General features: G+C 43.9%; 1 protein-coding gene and 1 long non-coding RNA gene across 2 annotated transcripts in view; one reads left to right on the top strand and one right to left on the bottom strand.

Moving 5' to 3' along the window:
- Window positions 1–26874, top strand: part of LOC143785536 (uncharacterized) — a 185782-nt gene that overhangs the window by 124558 nt on the left and 34350 nt on the right. The window lies entirely within an intron of this gene.
- The window catches only part of LOC143785090 (uncharacterized), a 108055-nt gene that overhangs the window by 69572 nt on the left and 11609 nt on the right, over window positions 1–26874 (bottom strand). Inside the window, exon 4 of the mRNA XM_077273761.1 lies at window positions 25840–25943. Within this exon, the coding sequence (XP_077129876.1) occupies window positions 25840–25943 (104 nt within the window). The remainder of the gene's footprint in view (window positions 1–25839; window positions 25944–26874) is intronic.

Below are 26874 nucleotides of genomic sequence, written 5' to 3'. Positions count from 1 at the left end.
TTAAGAATTTTATATTCATTATAACCATTTGCCACTATTTATAAATAAAGGCATGTTTTAATTTTACTCTAGCCTGTATACTTTTTTGGTGGTCTTATGTTCTGTATTGCTCTGGTTATGGTGTCTTATAAACCAGCAGAGGTAAAGCCGACGGCTGAGGGCTGATGTTAATATTTTGGGAAGGAGCCAATGGCAATAAAGGTTCCCAGGCTATTAATATCAGCTCACATATGTTTGCTTAGCCTTTACTGGCTAGTTTACAGGGGAACCCCAGAAAAATCTTGATATGGTGTCCCCCTATAAAATTGAACCAGCAAAGGCTAGGCAGACAGCTGTGAGCTGACATTAATAGCCTGGGAAGGGGCCATGGATATTGGCACCCCCCCAGGCTAAAAACATCAGCTCTCAGCCGCCCCAGAAATTGCGCATCTTACAAATGCACCAATTCTGGCACTTAGCCTCGTTCTTCCCACTTACCCTGTAGCGGTGGCAAGTGGGGTAAAATTTGTGGGATTGATGTCAACTTTGTAATGTCAGGTGACATCAAGCCCACAGCTTAGTAATGGAGAGACGTCAATAAAACACCTATCCATTACTAATCCTATAGTCCTTTATTAATCTTAATTAACTATACTTACTGCATCGCCTAATCCCATATCCCTCAATCTCCAGCAACAAAAATAAAATAATAAACCATCATAAACACTCCCTGTCCGCTGTAGTCCATTTAATAACGAGCGTCCCACGACGATCTGCCGTGTAGAACAGTCACATCGGGAGAGTTCATCATGAGAATTTTCTCATGCAGCGGTGCCGCAAGTGACAGCACGAACTCCGGTGAACTCTCTCATGACAGCGCAGTGATACACTGCGGGAGGGTACTTCCTGTCACTGTATCACCGGAAGTCGGGTAGAGCTGTAGGAGATGTGACTGTTCTACATGTGAGATCGCTGTGGGACACTCGATATTAAAAGGACTACGGCAGAAAGGTAAATATATGGTGTTTTATTATTTTATTTTTATTGCAGGAGATCGAGGGCATCGGGGGATTAGGTGTTTGAGTATGAATATTGTATGTGATTATGTAAATTTTGTTGTTTTTTTTTGTTTTCTTTTCTTTTACACTTGAACACAGTCGGCGGATGTTGGGACTATTGCCCCATCAGCTCATGCTGTCACTGTTATATGTGACAGCAGACATAGCTGGATGGGAGCAGTAGTCTCATCAGACGGACGATGCCTGGCTGCACACACAGACACCCGCAAACAGACACACAGATCTGCACACAGCCGCTCACACACCCGCAGACACCCCCACAGACACACGCAGACACCCACACAGACCCGCACACAGCCGTGCACACACCCGCAGACACAGAGATACACACACAGACACCCACACACACACACACACAGAGACACACACAAACACCTGAACTCACACACAGATACACAGAGACACTCGCAGACAGATCCGCACATATTCTCCGCTCACACACATTCTTCGCCCACACCCGCATTCTCCACCCACATACTCTTCCTCCTTCCTTTCTGTAGTGTTTTTTGGGCACACAAATTCGCATCTAATCTGCAGACCTTTTTACACCTGCGGTTTAGCTGCAGATTTGACTGACTCAATGTAAGTCAATGGGTGCAGAAACACTGCAGATCTGCAAAAAGAATTGTCATGCTGCGGAAAATAAAATACTTATAATCAATGCGGAATTTTCTGCAGCATGTGCACACCAATTCTGGATTTCCATTGCTTAACATTGCCTGAGCACTGTTTGCGGATTTGGTGCAAATCTGCAAGGAAAAAAAGCTGTGGATCCGCAACAAAATCCGCCATGTGTGATGTGTGCAAATAGCCTTATTATTTCTTACATTAAAATTATGATTTCCCTATCCATCATGCTATGTACAGTCTGTACACTATGGTGTATTCTAATTACCAGGGTCGTATTATGGTTACAGATGCAAGGTAAACCCCCCATGTGATTTATTCTGCTCCGATATCTGTCAATCTGCCCATATCACAATTAATGGTATTTAATAATGCAGCATTAAGGAATTTTCTTTATACTGTATAAAGGTTCTATCCCTCATACAGTATCTAAGCTGCTCTGTGCTCTCCTATCAGTAATGGCAATTTATAATGAAGCACACCAATCGGGTTGAAGATACAATCCACACTCAAAAATTGGTTTTGTAAATTTTGTTGGAATAATGAAAAATTGATAATAAAATTGTAACACTTCTAACTTCCTAACAAAAAAATTATATTTAAAAAATGATAAAAAAAAAAACTATAGGAGAGAAGAAGCGCACATAGAGTCTTATCCGACAATTTCAGATTTTGCTATTTAGAAAACTGCTCACCTGGTGCCCCTTTGATAAGGCATATAAACGTCAGCTGCCGCAGATCCATGGGTCAAACATTGATCATATCAGGAACCATATAAGGGTATGTTTCCACATTCAGGAAACGCTGCGTGTTTGACGCTGCGTAGAGCCGCAGCGTCAAACACGCAGCATCCAGATGTTACAGCATAGTGGAGGGGGTTTCATGAAATCCCTTCTCCACTATGCATTAAAAGACGCATGCGGCAGACCCGCGGAAAATGGACATGCGGCGCGTCTTTTCAGAACGCAGCATGTCCTTACAATGCTGAAACAACGCAAGGAAAACGCAGGTGACCTGCCAGTGACCTCAGGTGCAGATTTGGTCAGGATTTTACCTGTGTAAAATCCTGACCAAATCCTGATGCAATCCTGAACGTGGACATATACCCTAAAGGATTTTTTGGGATATTATCCGCGCTGCTGAACTAATGGAATGGAATGATAAAAATGGGATTTCTATAATAGGAGGTCTATGTAAGGCTATGTGCACACGTCAGGATTTCTGGCAGAAATTTTCCTGAAATCCGCATGCGTTTTTACCACGTTTTTACCACGTTTTGATGCGTTTTTGATGCGTTTTTTGTGCGTTTTTTTCCAAATGCATAGAATTGCGGAAAAAACGATGAAAATCCGCAAAATTAATGAACATGCTGCTCTTTTTACCGCGATGCGTTTTTTTCACGGAAAAAAATGCACCATGTGCACAAAACATGCAGAATGCATTCTAAATGATAGGATGCATAATGTATGCGTTTTTAATGAGTTTTTATAGCGTTTTTAAAAGCGAAAAAACCTGAACGTGTGCACATAGCCTTACTGATAAATCTTGTAAAGGCTCAAAAGGACTTCTAGTTAGAGCATCTAAAACCAGATTCAAATCCCAAGGGGGAATTTTTTGAATTACCACAGGTCTAGACAGATTTAATAAAATGGGACACCCACTTATTGGAGGCTAAATTACAATTATATAAAGCTCCTAATGCCGATACTAAATGCCATGTGGCGGCGCGCGACCAATCACAAGCCGGGACTTCACGTAAGGAAGTTAAAGCGCGAATTTTAAGCAAACAACGCTGCCGGTTCCCTCGGTGAGGTCCAGGCTGCGTCGGAGAGGTGAGTATAGCAATATTTTTTATTTTAATTCTTTATTTTACACATTAATGTTGTTTCGATACCGATACCTGATACCACAAAAGTATCGGATCTCGGTATCGGAATTCCGAAACAGTAAATATCGGCCGATACCCGATACTTGCGGTATCGGAATGCTCAACACTATTGCTGAGCTTACCGACTCCATCTTGAAGGAAAAATTTATTACTGACCGATTGAGTTTTCTTAAGTTGACAATAGTCATTAGCGAGCCATCTGGCTTTCGTATCAAAAAGAGAGGGGAATAAAAACATTTTCCCTCCTCTTCCCTTGGAACTTCTACTAGAACCCGTTTTAGTACTAGCCCCAATACCTCTGTTTCCAGAGCTAGTTGTTCCTCCGGGAATTTTCTGTGTGGTGTCAACAAAAAAGTCTGTCGAGGTGGATTAATAAAGTCTATTTTTAGGCCGTCGTTGATGACACTCTATGCCCAATGACTGGGGGAAATACTTATCCAGCCATGGAGAAAGAAAGAGAGCCTTCCCCCTACTTCTGGCTTGGCATCATTGGGCTTTTTTGCTGAAGTGGAGGGTCCCTTAAACATGTACCCAGATCCTTTTCTATCCCTATAGTCCCAGTTCCATCTATATCCAGGGGGGCGACCTCTATTAAATTTTCCTCTCCGAAAATAAGGCCTTCTGATATCCACCGGAAAGGGAGGAGAAACCTTTTTTCTTGTCGCCAGCTTTTTCTAAAATGTCTTCTAGCTTCTGACCAAAGAGGAATTTCCCATTACACGGGATGGAACATAGTCTATTTTTTGAGGGTAAGTCACCTGGGCACCCCTTTAACCACAAGGCACGTCTTGCTGCGTTAGACAATCCCGCTGCCCTAGCTGCTAATCTTACAGAGTCTGCTGAGGAATCTGCTATGAAAGCTGCCGCTCCTTGTGCCATTGCCATATTGGTTAGAACCTCTTCTCTTGGCACCTTAGATTTCAATTGATCCTCTATTTGTTGCAGCCAGACAATTAGGGAGCGGGCAACACACATTCCGGCTATTACCGGTTTTAGACCTCCTGCAGCTGCCTCCCAGGTATGTTTTAAAAAAGCATCCGCTTTTTTGTCTAATGGGTCTCTTAGGACGCCCGAATCCTCTAAGGGTAGGGATGACTTTTTAGATGATCTAGCCACTGCACCATCAATCTTAGGGACTTTATCCCACACTTCTGAATACTTTTCCTCAAAGGGATACCGTCTCTTAGAAGCTGAGGGAAGGCTACCAGACTTCTAAGGCTTCTTCCACTCCTTCTCTATAAGGGCTTTTACTTTGGCATTAACTGGGAAAGTATGCTTCCTTTTCTCCTCTAAACCACCAAACATCATCCTTAAGGCCCATTGTAGCCCTGACTGATTTTACCAGTTTATCTGTGTTCTCAGTCAGAAAGCATGGTCTGCCGCCAACATCGCTATCTGAAGAGGAGCCAGAGGACATGGAAGAAGATGAAACCGGAGACAGAGGTTCCTCCTGATATCCCTTGCCACACTGAGAGGCACCAGAATCCGAAACAGTCTCTAGGCTTTTGCTACTTCTCTTTTTAAGGACCGATTTTAAAGACCCTTTAACCTCTGCCCTAATCATGGCCCTGAGGCTAGAGGCAAATCCAGGGGATTCAGATTCATCCTGAATAATCTTTTGGATACAGTCCACACAAAGGCTTTTCTGCCATTGGACTGCTAGCGGGACTTTACAGAGGGCACATTCTTTGTTCTTTGACTTGGCACTAGCCTTCTTCGGCGCCGGATTTTGAGGCTGATCTGGAGTATGGACAATGTCCCTCCTAGAAGCTGAGGAGTCCTGCGACCTTTGGTCCGGGCGACTGCCGCTTTTCCTCTTGGTATGCTGGTGACTAGACTTAGCACCTGGTAAAGCCTCTTGCTGCTGCTGCTGCTGTATAAATGGCTGCTGTTGTAGCTGCTGCTCCATACAATCCTCCATAATGGAGCTCTGGATATGTGAGCACTTCCACCGTGGACTCACCACCTTTTAAAGGGTGATCCACTTTGCTCACCGCTTCATCCGGTCCATAAATCGCTCCTCCCCCGCCTCTGCACCCACCGGGAAACCGCCAAAAAAGCACTGTGATTCGGCCAGTGTTTGTCCATGGGCGCTGCCATCTTGGATCCGGCACGCAGTACTGACATTACGCGGGCACGCCCATTCCCAGCATGCCCTGCGCGCGACGCCCGCCGTGCACCCGGAAGTTAGGTCCAGAGCCGAAGGTAGCCAGCAGAGGGGAAAGAGAGCGGCGTGGCAGCCGGAGAAGAGCCACAGGACTCCGGACTGCGCTGTCCCTACGCCCGCACGTGCGCGAAGGCCCCAGGACCTGCGAACGGCGCTTCCACCACCTGAAGGCCGGCACACAGGCTATCTGCCTGTTCTTCCAGTGCCGGGACAGGAGTGGGTGAGTCTTCCAAAACCGCCGTGATTTCAGCACTAGGGCTCCCATCAGGACAGGAAACCCAACTGAAGCGAGGGAGAGGTACCGCCCTTTTATTTCAGTAGGTTTCCTGTCCTGGCTGGGCGGATCCCCTCTCTCATGGGAGATGGGAGAGTGCTGTCATGGGAGACGGGAAAAAGCTGTTTCCGGAGGAGGGAGAAAACGTACAGAGGAACGTTTTTTCTGTCCAGCGAAAAAATGCCCAGTGACTGATCCGGCGAAAAACGTATGAAACTGAGATGTGAAATTATAAATCCAGCCTCCAAATCCGGTTTTTCATGCATTTTTCCATTCAAATCATGCACATTTTCTGTTCTCTCTCTCTCTAAAAAAAAAAACGGATCAGTTGCATCAGTTTTTCACTATTTGCAACGGATCAGTTTTTTCAAAAATTCGCCGGATCCTGCCTGACGGAAAAAAACTGATGTGTGAAAGTAGCCTAACTTTCCATATATCTATCTACATCTATCCATACATATATCTACCCATACATATATCTATAGATAGATACATAGATCTATCTATTCATATACTGTATTACAGTATATAGATAGAAGGGCTAGATAGATAGATAGATGACAGATAGATATATAGATAGATCTATACAGTACATAGATTGATAGATATTATCTATCTATAGATCTATCTGTCATCTATCCATCTATCTATCTCATTCCTTCTATCTATCTATTTTCTATCTATATGTATATCTATCTATTATCTATCTATCATCTATCTATCTGTCTATCTCATTCTTTTTATCTATAGATCTATCTATCTTTATTTACAGTCTATCTATCTATCTATCTATCTATCTATCTATCTATTTCCTTCTAACTTTCTGTCTATCTGTGTGTAATGGAGTGTGGGTTGGACAAATAAATATAAAAGAGGAGGTTGAACAAGAAATTACATCACAATTTTCATTGCTCAATAATACATTTTAAGGGTATGTGCACACGTTGCGGATTTCCTGCGGATCGGCAGCGTTTTTTACCGTGCAGAAAAGCTGCAGATCCGCAAGTGATTTACAGTACAATGTAAATCAATGAGAAAAAAAAAAACGCTGTGCTAATGGTGCGGAAAATTCCGTGCGGAGATGCTGCGGATTAAAAGAAGTAGCATGTCACTTCTTTTTTGCGGATCTGCAGGGTTTTTGTACCCATTCCATTATAGAAATCCGCAGGGGTAAAAAACGCAAGAAATCCACACAAAAAATGCGACAAATCCGCACCTGCGTTTTCTGCCAAGATATGCAGAATCCGCACAAAAAAATTCCTGAGCCTAATCCGCAACGTGGGCACATAGCCTTATTTAGCTTTCAAAAACGCATCAAAAAATGCACCAAAAATATGCAAAGAACGTATCAAAAACACACCTGCATTTTCTGCCAAAAGATGCAGATTCAGTGCAGAAAAATCCGCAGGCAAATCTGCAATGTGTGCACATACCCTTAAGGTTCAGTTAGGCTATGTTCGCCAAGCTTCCTGATGTTCCTCGAACATGTTCGCAGAACATAGCCGAACACCATTCAATTCAACGAAAGGTAAAACCAAACGCATAGACAACACCTTCAGGGGGGTCCAAAAGCTGCCAAAACATCTCAAATTAGGGGCAGACATCAGGAAAGTGGCATCAATTGACCCAACAATTGCGCTTTAAATAAATAATTAAAAAAATTTGATGTGGGTTCACCTGTACTTTTGATAACCTGCCAGACAAAATTGACAGCAGCGGGCTGCAACCATCAGCTGTCAGCATTAGCAAGGCAGGTTATCAAGAATAGAGGGGTGTAAGATAGCGTTTACTGCATGTGTTGGGGGACACTCGCTTAGCTCAGATTCAGTCACACAGACACGTTTTTCTCACATAAACAGTCCATGCGGTTTATTATGCAGCTATAAAGCGGGTTATGCACAGTTCATTGTATACTTCATAGAACACAATAGGCACCAACAGATGACTGTCACGCTCAGGCCCTGACTGATTGGCGTGAGCCAAGGGGGTTTGTGGCCCCACTGTGCCACGAACCAGACAACCCTGGAAGGGGCATGACTATGACAGCTGCCTTGGTCTTCTCTGGAGCCTCTGATGGTGAGGTCAGACTTCTGCGGCACGCAGCCGCCAGGTGCTACTCAAGGGTGGTGTCTGGCTGTGGCTGCTGATCCCAGTTGGAGAACAGGAACACTAGGACAGGTGCGGGCATCAGGCAGGACTAGCAGATGAGCATGGCAGAGCTCGGAAGGGAAGGAGCGTCATTTGGAATGCAGACTTAGATGGATTGGTCTGCAGGCGTCACATTGTGTTTGCAAAGCCCCTAATTTACCTAAACAGTAGAAACCCCCGACAAGTGAACCCATATTGGAAACTAGACCCCCCAAGGAACTTATCTAGATGTGTTGTGAGAACTTTGAACCCCCAAGTATTTCACTACAGTTTATAACGCAGAGCCGTGAAAATAAAAAAAAAATTTTTTCCACAAAAATTATTTTTTAGCCCCCAGTTTTGTATTTTTCCAAGGGTAACAGTTGAAATTAGACCCAAAAGTTGTTGTCCAATTTGTCCTGAGTACGCTGATACCCAATATGTGGGGGGGAACCACCGTTTGAGCGCATGGCAGAGCTCGGAAGGGAAGGAGCGTCATTTGGAATGCAGACTTAGATGGATTGGTCTGCAGGCGTCACATTGCGTTTGCAGAGCCCCTAATGTACCTAAACAGTAGAAATCTCCCACAAGTGACCCCATATTGGAAACTAGACCCCCCAAGGAACTTATCTAGATGTGTTGTGAGAACTTTGAACCCCCAGGTGTTTCACTACAGTTTATTAACGCAGAGCCGTGAAAATAAAAAATCCTTTTTTTTCCACAAAAATTATTTTTTAGCCCCCAGTTTTGTATTTTCCCAAGGGTAACAGGAGAAATTGGACCCGAAAAGTTGTTGTCCAATGTGTCCTGAGTACGCTGATACCCCATATATTGGAGTAAACCCCTGTTTGGGTGCACGGGAGAGCTCAGAAGAAAAGGAGCACTGTTTTACTTTTTCAACGCAGAATTGGCTGGAATTGAGATCGGACGCCATGTCACGTTTGGAGAGCCCCAGATGTGCCTAAACAGTGAAAACCCACCAATTATAACTGAAACCCTAATCCAAACACATCCCTAACCCTAATCCCAACGGTAACCCTAACCACACCCCTAACCCTGACACACCCCTAACCCTAATCCCAACCGTAAATGTAATCCAAACCCTAACTTTAGCCCCAACCCTAACCCTAACTTTAGACCCAACCCTAACTGTAGCCCTAACCCTAACCCTAGCCCTGACCCTAGCCCTAACCCTAGCCCTAACCCTAACCCTAGCCCTAACCCTAGCCCTAACCCTAGCCCTAACCCTAAGCCTAATGGGAAAATGGAAATAAATAATAAAAAATATTTTTTTTTTTTTTTTTTTTTCGATAACTAAAGGGGTGATGAAGGGGGGTTTGATTTACTTTTATAGCGGGTTTTTTAGCGGATTTTTATGATTGGCAGCCGTCACACACTGAAAGATGCTTTTTATTGCATAAAATATTTTTTGCATTACCACATTTTGAAAGCTATAATTTTTCCATATTTTGGTCCACAGAGTCATGTGAGGTCTTGTTTTTTGCGGGACGAGTTGATGTTTTTATTTGTAACATTTTCGGGCACGTGACATTTTTTGATCGCTTTTTATTCTGATTTTTGTTAGGGAGAATGTCCAAAAACCAGCGATTCATGAATTTCTTTTGGGGGAGGCGTTTATATCGTTCCACATTTGGTAAAATGGATAAAGCAGTTTTATTCTTTGGGTCAGTACGATTACAGCGATACCTCATTTATATATTTTTTTATGTTTTGGTGCTTTTATACGATAAAAACTATTTTATAGAAAAAATAATTATTTTTGCATCGCTTTATTCTGACGACTATAACTTTTTTATTTTTTCTTTGATGATGCTGTATGGCTGCTCGTTTTTTGCGGGACAAGATGATGTTTTCAGCGGTACCATAGTTATTTATATCCATCTTTTTTATCGCGTGTTATTTCACCTTTTTTTTGGCGGTATGATAATAAAGCGTTGTTTTTTGCCTCGTTTTTTTTTTTTTTATGTTTACGGTGTTCACTGAAGGGGTTAACTAGTGGGACAATTTTATAGGTCGGGTCGCTACGGACGCGGCTGTACTAAATATGTGTACTTTTATTATTTTTTTTTTATTTAGATAATGAAATGTATTTATAGGAACAATATATATATTTTTTTTTTACACATGTGAAATATTTTTTTTTACACTATAACATTGCCCCAGGGGGGGGCATGATGTTATAGTGTAAGATTGCCGATCTGACACTTTGCTGTGCACTGTGTCAGATCGGCGATCTGACGTGCACAGCTCCTGGAGGCTTCCCGGCGCCTGCTCTGAGCAGGCGCAGTGAAGCCACCTCCCTGCAGGACCCGGATGCCGCAGCCATCTTGGATCCGGGCCTGCTGCAGGGAGGAGGAGGTAAGAGACCCTCGGAGCAACGCGATTACACGATTACATCGCTTTGCTCCGGGGGTCTCAGGGAAGCCCGCAGGGAGCCCCCTCCCTGCGCAATGCTTCCCTATACCGCTGGAACACTGCGATCATGTTTGATCGCAGTGTGCCGGGGGTTAATGTGCTGGGGACGGTCCGTGACCGCTCCTGGCACATAGTGCCGGATGTCAGCTGCGATAGTCATGGACGTACTATCCCGTCGGTGGTCATACGGGCCCACCCCACCTCGACAGGATAGTACGTCTGATGTCAGAAAGGGGTTAAGGAACTTGTCTAGATGTGTGGTGAGCACTTTAAACCCCCAGGTGCTTCACAGAAGTTTATAACGTAGAGCCATGAAAATAAAAAAATCATATTTTTTCCACAAAAATGATTTTTCACCCCCAGATTTTTACTTTCACAAGGGTAACAGGAGAAATTGGACCCCAAAGTTTATTGTGCAATTTATGCTGAGTACGCTGATACCCCATATGTGGGGGGACCACTGTTGAGGCACATGGCAGAACTCGGAAGGGAAGGCGTGCCGTTTTGGAATGTAGACTTTGATACAATGGTCTGCGGGCGTTATGTTGCGTTTGCAGAGCCCCTGATGTACCTAAACAGTAGAAACCCCCCACAAGTGACCCCATTTTGGAAACTAGACCCCAAGGAACTTATCTAGATGTGTGGTGAGCACTTTGAACGCCCAAGTGCTTCACAGAAGTTTATAATGCAGTCGTGAAAATATATATTTTTTCCACAAAATGATTTTTTTAGTCTCCAATTTTTTATTTTCAGCCCCTGATGTACCTAAACAGTAGAAACCCCCCACAAGTGACCCTATTATGGAAACTAGACCCCCCCAAGGAACTTATCTAGATATGTGGTGAGCATTTTGAAAGGCCAAGTGCTTCACAGAAGTTTGACGCAGGGCCATGAAAATAAAAAATCATTTTTTTCCCCACAAAAATGATTTTTTTAGCCCCCCATTTTTTTTTTTCGCAAGGGTAACAGGAGAAACTGGACCCCAAAAGTTGTTGTGCAATCAGTCCTGAGTACGCCGATACCCCATATGTGGGGGTAAACCACACCTGGGCGCACGGCAGAGCTCAGAAGGGAGGGAGCTCCATTTGACTTTTTGAACGAAAAATTGGCTGTCGCGTTTGGAGACCCCCTGATGTACCTAAACAGTGGAAACCCCCAATTCTAACTCCAACCGTAACCCCAACACACCCCTAACGCTAATCCCAACCCAATCCATAACCCTAATCAAAACACTAACCCCAAAACACCCCTAACCCTAATCCCAACCCTTACCATAACCCTAATCACAACCATAACGCCAAAACACCCCTAACCCTAATCCTAACCCTAACCCTAATCAAATCCCTAAGCCCAACACAACCCTAATCATAATCTCAACCGTAAACTCAAACCTAACCCCAACCCTAACCTTAACCCTAATCCCAAACCTAACCCTAATCCCAAACGTAACCCTAATGTCAACCCTAACCCTAATACCAACCCTAACCCTAATCCAAACCCTAACCCTAATCCCAACTCTAACCCTAACTTTAGACCCAACTCTAACCCAAACTTTAGCCCCAACTCTAACCCTAAATTTAGCCCCAACCCTAGCCCTAACTTTAGCACCAACCCTAGCCTAGCCCTAACCCTAACTTTAGCCCCAACCCTAACCCTAACTTTAGCACCAACCCTAACCCTAGCCCTAACTGTAACTGTAGCCCCAACCCTAACCCTTAATTTAGCCCCAAACACTAACCCTAACTTAAACCCCAAAGCTAACCCTAACTTTAGCCCCAACCCTAACTCTAGCCCTAACCCTAGTCCTAACCCTAACCCTAATTGGAAAATGGAAATACATACTTTTTTTATTTTATCATTTTTTCCCTAACTAAGGGGGTGATAAAGGGGGGTTATTTACTATTTTTTTATTTTGATCACTGTGATAGGATCTCACAGTGGCCAAAGTAAAATAAGAGGAAGAATCTTCCTCTGCCGGCTGGCACATCACGGCAGGCGCACTGCGCATGCGCCCGCCATTTTCTTCACAGAGGAAGAGGCCGGCAGCTAGGAGGGGACGCAGGAAGACCCAGGGACACCGGTAAGTATAACAGGGTCCCCAAATCCCCCTGTTTCTCTGTCCTCTGATGTCCGCTTTTTTTTTTGCGGTCGCCGGTAAATGGTTAATTACCGGCGATTGCAAAACAGGGGTCGGTAAAAACCAACCCCGATCATGTTCTTTTGGGTCTCGGCTACCCCTGGCAGCCAAGTCCCCAAAGATCTGCAGGGTTCCGGCCGGCGGGCGCACTGCGCCCGCCATTTTTTTCCCGGAAAAAGATGGCGGTGCCCATCGGGAGCCACGAGGAACATTGGGGGAGATGGGTGAGTATCGGGGAGCTATCGGGACCCCATTTCTCTGTCCTCTGATGTGCGGTCACATAAAATGGGAAATTGCATTTTTGTTTTTTTTGGTGGCCACCGGCGATCGCAATCCAGGGGTCGGTAAAAACCAACATGAATCATGTTCTCTGGGGTCTCGGCTACCCCTGGCAACCGAGACCCCAGAGAAAATCCGACTCTGGGGGGCACTGTACACTTTTTCCACAGCGCCGTTATTTAATGGCGCTGTGGTTTAAGGACTCTTAACTGCTGCCGTTAAAAGGCGTATCGGTGGTCGTTAAGGGGTTAATTGAAAGAATGAAACAGACTCCTTTAATGAATCTAAATTAAACCTTCCTTATGTCATCGCCTTGTCCACGGAAGCCAATGTCTCCTGTAACAGAATTAAAATAATAAACAACAATATTCTTTACCTGTCCACCGAGAAGATAATAATCCAGTGGTTACCATGACAGTGGGGAGCCAGAAGACCGCAGTGTCTGGTTGCTGCTACTCCAGTGCTAAGAATAAGCACTTCTCCTTCATTTTAATGGTGTTTATTCCTTCTGGCAGAACAGGGGTTAATTGGCCATGTTGGAAATCTCTGTGCTCGCAGCTGCACTCAGTTAGCCACTTCTTTCCCCTTTATAATATGGGACTCGTTGCAAATCCTTGTCAGAGCTAGCATTTGCTGCATGGCTAATTGAGAAAGAGGTGTTCATATGAGAAGGAGAGTTGGAGAAGTTATCTGTCACTGTTGTTTGGTTTGTATGTGTGGTAATTTCCTATCCTTCTCTATTTTGGTTTATTCCCCTAACTCAACTCTCCGATGCATTCCACTATTATAAGTGGATGAATACTTTGTATGCCTGGAGTTTTCTGTTAACCCTTGTTTGTGTTGCCTTGTTTGTCAGGTTGGTGCACTGCGGTGCACAGTAGCGCCCCTCATCCCTGGGAGGGGGAAGAGAACAGACAGAGGGCTGATTCAGGAGATAAGGCAAGGGTGGAGGCCTCAGCATCTTCATCTTCAGAAGTATCTCGGGGAATAGGGTGAGCTAGAGAGCCCCCTAGTGTTAGGGACAGGAAAGGAGTCCCTGCTCCCGGGTCACCCAACATTTGCGTTGTGACGGCATTTTATTTATTGTAATAGCACATCCTCCCATTGGAGGTCTTTTCCCACCCGGTTTTGTCAATTTTTAAATGATTTATATATTAATAAAGGATACTATTTTATTTTAGCTAGACTCTCTTTTGTGTTCTGTGGCATCATTCATAGCTGTCAGGGACTGTGTGTGTGTTAATGCTTCATTGGAAGTGTCTAGCATCCAATGCATTGAATTTGGAACATACTGTATGTGATTAATTTAGCCTGACAGCCTGCAGAGACACTGAGAAGCATATGCTAGTGCTGCTCAGTGTCTCGCAGTGTACTCCTATGACCTGACTGATGCCACCGCAAGCGTGATAAAGTTCTCACGCTCGCAGTGTCGTCAGAAAGGTCCTGGGAGTTCAAAGCCAATGAACTCAGTTTAACTCAATGACAGGAAAAGTTGTAACAGCGCTCGTGCTGACGTCAGTGAGTTGAACTGAAGTAATTGGCTGTAAACTCCCAGGAACTATCTTACGGCACTAGGAGCGTGAGAACTTTCAAGTGTTTCTTTCTGTTAATGTTGATGATTATGGCTTGCAGCCAATGAAAACCCGAAATCATTATCTCAGAAAATTAGAATAATTAACAAAAAACACCTGCAAAGGCTTCCTAAGCATTTAAAAAGGTCCCTTAGTCTGTTTCAGTAGACTCCACAATCATGGGGAAGACTGCTGATTTGACAGATGTCCAGAAGGCGGTCAGTGGCACACTCCACAAGGAGGGTAAGCAACAAAAGGTCATTGCTAAAGAAGCTGGCTGTTCACAGAGCTCTGTTATCTGCTATCGTAGGTCCACTGTGTTTTATCAAGACTAAAGTCAGCGCAGCCAACTACCAGGAAATTTTAGATCATGCTTTCTTCTGCTGGCAAGCTTTTTGGAGATGGAAATTTCTTTCTCCAGCTGGACTTGGCACCTGTCTACACTTCCAAAAGTACCAACACCTGGTTTAAAAACAACAGTATCACTGTGCTTGATTGGCCAGCAAACTCGCCTGACCTTAATTCCATAGAGAATCTATGGGGTATTATCAAGAGGAAGATGAGAGACACCAGACCCAACAATGCGGATGAGCTGAAGGCTGCTATCAAAGCAACCTGAGCTCCATAACACCTCAGCAGTGCTACAGGCTTATTGCCTCCATGCCACACCGTATTGATGCAGTGATTTATGCAAAAGGAGCCCCGACCAAGTATTCAATGCATTTACTGAACATACATTTCAATAGGCCAACATTTCGGATTTTAACCCCTTAACGACTGCCGATACGCCTTTTAACGGCGGCAGTTAAGGGTACTTAAACCACAGCGCCGTTAATTAACAGCGTTGTGGAAAAAGTGAATAGCACCCCCCAGAGTCGGATTTTCTCTGGGGTCTCGGTTGCCGAGGGTAGCCGAGACCCCAGAGAACATGATTCGGGGGTTTTTTACCGACCCCCGAGTTGCGATCGCCGGTAATTAACCGTTTACCGGCGGTCGCAACAAAAAAAACAAAACGCGATTTGCCATTTAATTTCTCTGTCCTCCGATGTGATCGCACATCGGAGGACAGAGAAATAGTGTCCCCGATGGCCCCCAATAGCCCCCCAATACTCACCTATCTCCCCCGGTGCTCCTCGTGGCTCCTGATGGGCGCCGCCATCTTTTTTCCAGGAAAAAATGGCGGGCGCATGCGCAGTGCTCCCGCCGCCCGGCACCCGGAAGATCTTTGGGGTCTCGGCTGCCGGGGGTAGCCGAGACCCCAAAGAACATGATCGGGGTCAGTTTTTACCGACCCCTGTTTTGCGGTTGCCGGTAATTAACTGTTTACCGGCGACCGAATAAAAAAAAAAAAGCGATCTGTAATTCTCTGTCCTCTGATGTGATCGCACATCAGAGGACAGAGAAATAGGGGGATTCGGGGACCCTATCATACTCACCCGGTGTCCCCGGGTCCTCCTGCGTCTCCTCTTGCCGGCCGGCTTCTTCCTCTGCAAAGAAAATGGCGGGCGCATGCGCAGTGCGCCCGCCATCTGCTGCCATCTGCCGGCCGGCAGGAGAGACGGGTTGGGGCTAAAATTAGGGTTAGGGTTAGGGTTAGGGCTAGGGTTAGGGCTAGGGTTAGGGCTAGGGTTAGGGCTAGGGTTAGGGCTAGGGCTAGGGTTAGGGCTAGGGTTGGGGCTAAATTTAGGGTTAGGGCTAGGGTTAGGCTACTTTCACACTAGCGTTTTTTGGCTTCCGTCGCAATGCGTCGTTGGAGAAAAAACGCATCCTGCAAAAGTGCTTGCAAGATGCGTTTTTTTCTCCATTGACTTGCATTAGCGACACATTGCGACGGATTGCCACACGTCGCATCCGTTGTGCGACGGATGCGTCGTGCTTTGGCAGACCGTCGGCACAAAAAACGCTACATGTAACTTTTTTTGTGCGACGTGTCCGCCATTCCCGACCGCGCATGCGCGGCCGGAACTCCGCCCCCGCCTCCCTGCACCTCACAATGGGGCAGCGGATGCGTTGAAAAAACAGCACCCTCTGCACCCGTTGTGCGGCGCTTACAACGCTAGCGTCGGTACGTCGGCCCGACACACTGCGATGGGCCGAGTACGACGCTAGTGTGAAAGTAGCCTTAGGCTTCTTTCACACTTGCGTCGGTACGCACTGGTCGCAATGCGTCAGCCCGACGTACCGACGCACGTTGTGAAAATTGTGCACAACGTGGGCAGTGGATTCAGTTTTTCAATGCATCCGCTGCCCAGTCTATGTCTTGGGGAGGAGGGGGCAGAGTTACGGCCATGCATGCGCGGAAATGGCGGACGCGACGTACAAAAAAAAGGTTACATTGAACTTTTTTTGTGACGACGGTCCGCCAAAACACAACGGATCCAGTGCACGATGGACGCGACGTGTGGCCATCCGTCGGTAATACAAGTCTATGGGCAAAAAAGGCATCCTGTGGGCACATTTGCAGGATCCGTTTTTTGTCCAAAACGACGGATTGTGACGGATGCCACACGACGCAAGTGTGAAAGTAGCCTTAGTTGTTGGGGTTGGGGCTAAAGTTAGGGCTAGGGTTAGGGTTAAATTTAGGGTTAGGATTGGGGCTAAAGTTAGGGTTAGGGCTAGGGTTGGGGCTAAAATTAGGGTTAGGGTTAGGGTTGAGGCTAAAGTTAGGGATAGAGTTGGGATTAGGGTTAGGGTTTGGATTAGGGTTGGTATTAGGGTTACGGTTGGGATTAGGGTTACGTTTGGGATTAGGGTTTGGGATTAGGGTTAGGGTTGGGATTAGGGTTAAGGTTAGGGTTGGGATTAGGGTTAGGGGTGTATTGGGATTAGGGTTAGGTTTGAGGTTAGGGTTGAGATTAGGGTTAGGGGTAGTGTTGAGCGATACCGTCCGATACTTGAAAGTATCGGTATCGGAAAGTATCGGCCGATACCGGCAAAGTATCGGATCCAATCCGATACCGATACCCGATACCAATACAAGTCAATGGGACTCAGGTATCGGACGGTATTCCTGATGGTTCCCAGGGTCTGAAGGAGAGGAAACTCTCCTTCAGGCCCTGGGAACCATATTAATGTGTAAAAGAAAGAATTAAAATAAAAAATATTGCTATACTCACCTGTCCGACGCAGCCTGAACCTCAGCGAGGGAACCGGCAGCGTTGTTTGTTTAAAATTCGCGCTTTTACTTGGTTACGTGAGGTCCCGGCTTGTGATTGGTCAGGGCGGCCATGTTGCCGGGACGCGGACCAATCACAGCAAGCCGTGACGAAATTACGTCACGGCTTGCTGTGATTGGTCCGCGTCCCGGCAACATGGCCGCCATTAACCAATCACAAGCCGTGACGTCACGGGAGGCTGGACATGCGCGTATTTTGAAAAGCGCGCGTGTCCAGCCTCCAGTGACGTCCCGGCTTGTGATTGGTTAATGGCGGCCATGTTGCCGGGACGTCACTGGAGGCTGGACACGCGCGCTTTTCAAAATACGCGCATGTCCAGCCTCCCGTGACGTCACGGCTTGTGATTGGTTAATGGCGGCCATGTTGCCGGGACGCGGACCAATCACAGCAAGCCGTGACGTAATTTCGTCACGGCTTGCTGTGATTGGTCCGCGTCCCGGCAACATGGCCGCCCTGACCAATCACAAGCCGTGACGTCACGGGAGGCTGGACACGCGCGCTTTTCAAAATACGCGCATGTCCAGCCTCCCGTGACGTCCCGGCTTGTGATTGGTTAATGGCGGCCATGTTGCCGGGACGTCACTGGAGGCTGGACACGCGCGCTTTTCAAAATACGCGCATGTCCAGCCTCCCGTGACGTCACGGCTTGTGATTGGTTAATGGCGGCCATGTTGCCGGGACGCGGACCAATCACAGCAAGCCGTGACGTAATTTCGTCACGGCTTGCTGTGATTGGTCCGCGTCCCGGCAACATGGCCGCCCTGACCAATCACAAGCCGGGACTTCACGTAACCAAGTAAAAGCGCGAAATTTAAACAAAGAACGCTGCCGCTTCCCTCGCTGAGGTCCCGGCTGCGTCGGACAGGTGAGTATAGCGATATTTTTTATTTTAATTCTCTTTTTTACACATTATTACATTAATGTTGTTGCGATACCCGATACCCGATACCACAAAAGTATCGGATCTCGGTATCGGAAATTCCGATACAGCAAGTATCGGCCGATACCCGATACTTGCAGTATCGGAATGCTCAACACTAGTTAGGGGTGTGTTGGATTTAGGGTTTTGATTAGGGTTATGGTTAGAGTTGAGATTAGGGCTGTTTTGGGGTTAGGGTTGTGATTATCGTTAGGGTTGTGATTAGGATTATGGATCGGGTTGAGATTAGGGTTAGGGGTGTGTTGGAGCTAGGGTTGGAGTTAGAATTGGGGGGTTTCCACTGTTTAGGTACATCAGGGGGTCTCCAAACACGACAGACAATTTTGCGCTAAAAAAGTCAAATGGTGCTTCCTCCCTTCTGAGCTCTGCCGTGCGCCCAAACAGTGGTTTACCCCCACATATGGGGCATCAGCGTACTCGGGATAAAGTGGACAACAACTTTTGGGGTCCAATTTCTCCTGTTACCCTTGTGAAAATAAAAACTTGGGGGCTAAAAATCTTTTTTGTGGGAAAAACAATATTTTTTTATTTTCACTACTCTGCATTATAAACTTCTGTGAAGCACTTGAGCATTCAAAGTTCTCACCACATATCTAGATAAGTTCCTTAGGGGGTCTAATTTCCAAAATTTGGTCACTTGTGGGGGGTTTCTACTGTTTAGGTACATCAGGGGCTCTGCAAACGCAACATAACACCCACAGACAATTCTATCAAAGTCTGAATTCCAAAATGGCGCTCCTTCTCTTCCGAGCTCTGCCGTGTGCCCAAACAGTGGTTTACCCCCACATATGGGGTACCAGCATACTCAGGACAAATTGGAGAACAAATATTGGTGTCCAATTTCTCTTGTTACCCTTGTGAAAATAAAAACTTGGGGGCTAAAAAATCTTTTTTGTGGAAAAGAAAAATATTTTCTATTTTCACTACTCTGCATTATAAACTTCTGTGAAGCACTTGGGCACTTAAAGTTCTCACCACATATCTAGATAAGTTCCTTGGGGGGGTCTAGTTTCCAAAATAGGGTCACTTGTGGGGGGTTTCTACTGTTTAGGTACATCAGTGGCTCTGCAAACGCAACATAACGCCCGCAGACCATTCTATCAAAGCCTGCATTCCAAAATGGCGCTCCTTCCCTTCCGAGCTCTGCCGTGCACCCAAACAGTGGTTTACCCCCCACATATTGGGTACCAGCATACTCAGGACAAATTGGAAAACAACTTTTGGGGTCCAATTTCTCTTGTTACCCTTGTGAAAATAAAAATTTGGGGGCTAAAAAATCTTTTTTGTGGGAAAAAAATATATTTTTTATTTTCACTACTCTGCATTATAAACTTCTGTGAAGCACTTGGGCATTCAAAGTTCTCACCACATATCTAGACAAGTTCCTTGGGGGGTCTATTTTCCAAAATGGGGTCACTTGTTGGAGGTATCTACTGTTTAGGTACATTAGGGGTCTGCAAACGCAACATAACGCCAGCAGACAATTCTATCAAAGTCTGCATTCCAAAACGGCGCTCCTTCCCTTCCGAGCTCAGCCATGCGCCCAAACAGTGGTTTACCCCCACATGTGGGGTACCAGCATACTCAAGACAAATTGGACAACATCTTTTGGGGTCCAATTTCTCTTGTTACCCTTGTGAAAATAAAAACTTGTGGGCTAAAAAATCTTTTTTGTTAAAAAAAAAAAATATTTTTTATTTTCACAACTCTGCATTATAAACTTCTGTGATGCACTTGGGCATTCAAAGTTCTCACTACACATTTAGATAAGTTCCATGGGGGGTCTAGTTTCCAAAATGGGGTAACTTTTGGGGGGTTTCTACTGTTTAGGCACATCAGGGGCTCTCCAAACGCGACATGGCGTCCGATCTCAATTCCAGTCAATTTTGCATTGAAAAGTCAAATGGCGCTCCTTTGCTTCCGAGCTCAGCCATGCGCCCAAACAGTGGTTTGCCCCCACATATGGGGTGTCGGCGTACTCAGGACAAATTGTACAACAACTTCTGGGGTCCATTTTCTCCTGTTACCCTTGGTAAAATAAAAATTTGGAGGCAAAAAATCATTTTTGTAGAAAAAATGCGATTTTTTTATTTTCACGGCTCTACGTTATAAACTTCTGTGAAGCACCTGGGGGTTTAAAGTGCTCACCACACATCTAGATAAGTTCCTTAAGGGGTCTAGTTTCCAAAATGGTGTCATTTGTGGGGGGTTTCCACTGTTTAGGCACATCAGGGGCTCTCCAAACGTGACATGGCGTCCGATCTCAATTCCAGCCAATTCTACATTGAAAAAGTAAAACAACACTCCTTCTCTTCCAAGCTCTGCGGTGCGCCCAAACAGTGGTTTACCCCCACATATGGGGTATCTACATACTCAGGAGAAATTTCACAACAACTTTTGTGGTCTAATTTCTCCTGTTACCCTTGTGAAAATAAAAATTTGGGGGCAAAAAGATCATTTTTGTAGAAAAAATGTGATTTTTTATTTTTGCGGCTCTACGTTATAAACTTCTGTGAAGCATTCGGGGGTTCAAAGTGCTCACCACACATCTAGATAAGTTCCTTAAGGGGTCTAGTTTCCAAAATGGTATCACTTGTGGGGGGTTTCCACTGTTTAGGCACATCAGGGGCTCTCCAAACGCGACATGGCATCCGATCTCAATTCCAGCCAATTCTGCATTGAAAAAGTCAAACGGTGCTCCTTCACTTCCAAGCTCTGTGGTGCGCCCAAACAGTGGTTTACCCACACATATGGGGTATCGACGTACTCAGGAGAAATTGCACAACAACTTTTGTGGTCTAATTTCTCCTGTTACCCTTGTGAAAATAAGAATTTGTGGGTGAAAAAAATCATTTTTGTGAAAACAAATGCGATTTTTTATTTTCACGGCTCTACGTTATAAACTTCTGTGAAGCACTTTGGGGTTCAACGTGCTCACCACACATCTAGATAAGTTCCTTAAGGGGTCTAGTTTCCAAAATGGTGTCACTTGTGGGGGGTTTCCACTGTTTAGGCACATTAGGGGCTCTCCAAACGCGACATGGCGTCCGATCTCAATTCCAGCCAATTCTGCATTGAAACAGTCAAACGGCGCTCCTTCACTTCCAAGCTCTGCGGTGCGCCCAAACAGTGGTTTACCTCCACATATGGGGTATCGGCATACTCAGGGGAAATTGCACAACAAAATTTGTGGTTAAATTTCTGTTTTTACACTTGTGAAAATTAAAAAAATGGTTCTGAATTAAAATGTTTGCAAAAAAAAAGTTAAATGTTCATTTTTTTCTTCCACATTGTTTCAGTTCCTGTGAAGTACGTAAAGGGTTAATAAACTTCTTGAATGTGGTTTTGAGCAGCTTGAGGGGTGCAGTTTTTAGAATGGTGTCATACTTGGTTATTTTCTATCATATAGACCCCTCAAAATGACTTCAAAGGTGATGTGGTCCCTAAAAAAACATGGTGTTGTAAAAATGAGAAATTGCTGGTCAACTTTTAACCCTTATAACTCCCTAACAAAAAAAAATTTGTTTCCAAAATTGTGCTGATGTAAAGTGGACATGTGGGAAATGTTATTTATTAACTATTTTTTGTGACATATCTCTCTGATTTAAGGGCATAAAAATACAAAGTTTGAAAATTGCAAAATTTTAAAAATTTTCGCCATATTTCTGTTTTTTTCATAAATAATCGCAAGTAATATCGAAGAAATGTTACCACTAACTTGAAGTACAATATGTCACGAAAAAACAATCTCATAATCAGCGGGATCCGATAAAGAGTTCCAGAGTTATAACCTCATAAAGTGACAGTGGTCAGAATTGTAAAAATTGGCTCGGTCATTAAGTACCAAATTGGCTCTGTCACTAAGGGGTTAAAATCAGTTTTCCAGCTGCTGTTATAAAGTATTCTATTTCACTGAGATAATGACTTTTGGGTTTTCATTGGCTGTAAGCCATAATCATCAATATTAACATAAAAAAAACACTGGAAATAGATCACTCTGTTTGTAATGACTCTATATAATACAAGTTTCACTTTTTATATTGAAGAACGGAAATACATTTTTGATGATATTCCAATTTAGTGAGAAGCACTTGTAGTTTAGTTTTTATATTGAAGAACTGAAATAAATTAACTTTTTGATGATATTCTAATTTTGTGAGAAGCAACTGTATCCTATTCTATCTATTCTATTCTGTTGGGTCACGCTGTGATTTTACTGTATGCGGCAGATAAAATATCGGATTTTCAAGGACATAGGTGTGTAAAAATAGGACAGTGCTTGTATGGTCCAAGTGCCATGCGATTTATTTAATCACACGTATTGACTTGCATTGGCGAGATTTGTCAAAGAGACGAGGACAATTGCAGCATGCTGCAATTTTATTTTCTAACTCTGATTTCAGCTGATTGATTATTGATTGCAGATGAGCAGGGAATTATGAGTTAACATTGGACAGAGTGCAATCCGATTTTTTTTTTTTATCAGATTGCACTCATCTGTTTTCCTTGCAGATGAGTATGAGCCCAAAAGGTGATAAACTTGTGGCTTTGAAACAAGGTCACCCGGTGTGGTAGTCCCATCCGAGTCAACTTAGGAAACAGTCAGTGAGCACCCTGGGTACCTTGTACAGAGGTGGATCTGATGAACACAATCCACAGGCACGGTCTATAGTCCTGATAATTAAGTCTAGGCTGACGACTGTGGTCCAACAGGGAAAACAAACTTTAATGAGAACAGAGATGAGCAGAAGAAAATATAACACCGGCTTTCTGCTCTTTCCCTGACACTGTCCATGGCTGTACCCACAACGGTCACGGTAGCCGAGATCAAACAAGCAGTCCACATGCTGGAATCTGGATGCATAAAATCCCTTCAGCAAGGGGCCCTTCCAGAGTCCTTGGGTCCGTGTTACAGTCCTTAAATCCGTAGTCCTTAGTCCTTAATCTTTGGTACGGGGCAGCAGATCCTCTCCCTCCTGGGAGTCTGGCAATGCCCCAGCTGTAGTTGCGTAGTTGCATCTGCCCAGGAGCAGCAGCTTCCTGCTGACTTTCCTGCTGCTGGCCCAGCCCCTATCATTAACTATTGATTGTCCCTAACATAACTACAGCAATACAGAGCTGCTTAATCCCGCAATACGCCACACAAACACAGTGCAATGGAATACACAGTGATACATCAGATAATATAGTGAACACATTTACATGAAGTGCATACAGCAGCAGACACATATTAGCATGTACATAACAACAATATACAGCATAACACAGTTAATTCAACAAAGTGCACGGGGTCAGCACATAGGGGGCAGAGAGAATTTCCTACAGCTGTTCAAAATGTCCAACTATTATTTTCCACTTATCTACAAACATAATAAAAAGTCAGATTGTATTTCAGATTTTTTATTCATTGCTATTAACATCAATCTCCCATAAGTTTCATTTTAAGTAGTATCATATGATTTATTAACCCCTGACAGGGACAGTTTCCATGTTTGCACTTTTGCTTTTCTCTCCTCTTTTTCCAAAAGCTATAACTTTTTAATTTTTGCATGGAAATAGCCATATGAGGATTTGGGTTTTTTGGTGGACAAATTGTAGTTTTGAAAGATACCACTCATTTTACCATTTAATGCACTGAAAAATTGATAGAAGTCCAAGTCTAGTGAAATGGCACAAAAATATGCATTTCTGAAATAGTTTTTTGGGGGTTTGGTTTTACAGTGTTAATTGTGGTCTACAAAATGACCTGGCAATATTATTCTTCAGGGCAGTATAATTATAATGATATTAAACTTGTATTTTTATTTTATTTAAGTGGTGCAAAAAAAAATTGGACATCTCTAAAAAAAAAATATTTTGCTTTTGTCGCCATTGGGACCCATAACATTTTCATTTTTATTTATAAGCTGTGTGAGAACTTGTTCTTTTGCATAGTTAGTTGACGTGTTTATTGATTTTAGGGTAGATATAACATTTTGATCACTTCTTATTGCATTATTTGACAGAGTTGCAGCAACAGAAAAACTGTGAATCTGGGTCTTGATTTTTTTTTCTCTTTACTGATCACCCTAATTAATTTTACATTTTGGTGAATCAGACTTTTATGGACACAAAATATGAATCAGACTTTTACAGGCACAAAAAGAAGGGTGATTCAAGTTTTTATATATTTTTTTTCATATTTTTAAAACTTTTTTTACTGTATTTTTTAGTTTCCTTAGGGTACTTGAACCTGCGATCATCTGACTGCATATACCAAATATTGCAAACTACAGTATTGCTGCAGCATATAGTAAAATAGACCCTGTGACTGATCTTCACTGAAGGACCAAGAAGACAACAACGCGATCTTCAGCAGGCCTCTTACTGACGTAGTAACCCATCAGTTCCACACTTTCTTGGTTTCAAGTAGAAGGCAATGCGCCGCTGTCAGATATTAACAGAGGTATTTATGTGTCAAACACCAGTGAGTGGAGTTGAGGCCATGTATCATAGATGGCAGGTGTCTGGTATTGTGCAGGCTCAGCGCATACACAGGGGATATACTATTACACACTGGCAGACAAAGACAAGAAAGGGCCCTGTGCAAGAACAGTATATGGGTCCTTTGCAGTCCAGTAGCTCATAAAAATGCACAATTGCACCTGTTTTGGAGGTGAAAATGAACCCTCTTACTTCTTGGGCCCCTATGTGGCTGCACAGGTTGCACCAATAATATGTCCCCCCCAGCATTACTATACCAGACATAGCACCAAGACAGAAGAAGCAATGTGGCAAAAAATACAATTGAATGGATGTTCTAGATATCGTGGGTGCACTAGCAGCTAGACCTCACTAGTCTGATGTTTTTTAGATACATAATTCTATTGTAGAACTGTACTAATTTCTCTGCATAACTTGGCCTGACAATTGGGCTTCTAATGAGCAGCAAGGACCAAGAGACCATGAAGCAGAGCAGGAATCTGTCTCCTATAGTACATATAAGCGTCCTGCAGCTCAAGCAGAATCTACTAATCACGGTACGTGGACAATGACGGACAATTTGGGCACCATAATTATTTCCCTGTATAACTGGAGGTACACTTTACTGTCTATCAGAAAACCTCATTAAGTACAACATACAGCATATGGACCTACAACAGCTTAATAGGCGATCTACCTGCAGTGGTGCAGTATCTAAATTTTCCGGAATATGCATCTCGCCCTCCTTGCATTGTTCAGACGGCTCCATACATTCTTGTTGAGACTGGTGATCATTCATGTCTAATAAATAATATAAATCACATATACACGTTGTTAGCAAATTTGCACCGATGTAATAATATCATTATGAACCAATAAACTTCTGAATTATGCTGGAACTCTTTATTATTGCCTAATTTCACACAGTGTCTTGGGTTTTCTAGATGACCTTGACTTTTTTTGTCACAATATTCTCATTGAATAGGTTAATTATCAATGTTTTAACGATCTTAAGTCACGTTTCATTTCAGAGGAATTGGAGACATTTATTAAAGATGAATCCAACTGCAAAATGCTTTGATTAATCTAAGCATTATATATTGTCAATATGTCAAACAAGTCACAAAATGTATCAAGGTCACTGCAGAAAACCATATTTTCCACACGTTAATCACCAACACATTTCCATGTCTTCAACAATAAAGCTTATCTTGCCTTCGTAACCTATTGGGCAATGTTCAGTCTACTTTTGGCATATAGATTGGTAGGAGCTCCAGGTGCATACACCAAACGCATGTATAGAGAGGCACTCAGTCTGCAGAGGTGAAAACGGTTATACCTTTTCTGGCAGTATGGTATAGTGTCGTAAACCATGTTATTCCATAGTAAGGAGCACAGTAAAATGTATACTGTGCAGAATACCCTTTTTTACAATAAGAGCCTATTAGCCAGTATTCCACTGTGCAGTGCGATGCCCCAGAGCCTTATATTGGAGATATACAGTACATCAGGATATCCTCTAAACTCTGAGGCCAAGTTCACACAAGAGTATTAAAAATCATCAGCGTTTCATCCAGAAAAGTTAGACTATTTTTTCACTTGTTATCTACAGTATGTGCTGTCCATATGCAATCTATTTTTACAGTAGAACCTATTAATAATTTACAAGACCATTCACATTTTCTTTTGTTAAAGAACTGCATAAAAAATCTGTAAAAAAATGGATTCTACA

Source organism: Ranitomeya variabilis, chromosome 7 (genome assembly GCF_051348905.1).
Source record: "Ranitomeya variabilis isolate aRanVar5 chromosome 7, aRanVar5.hap1, whole genome shotgun sequence".
Taxonomy (NCBI): Eukaryota; Metazoa; Chordata; class Amphibia; order Anura; family Dendrobatidae; genus Ranitomeya; species Ranitomeya variabilis.
The sequence above is the reverse complement of the archived record's forward strand: the minus strand, read 5'-3'. Positions and strand labels throughout refer to the sequence as shown.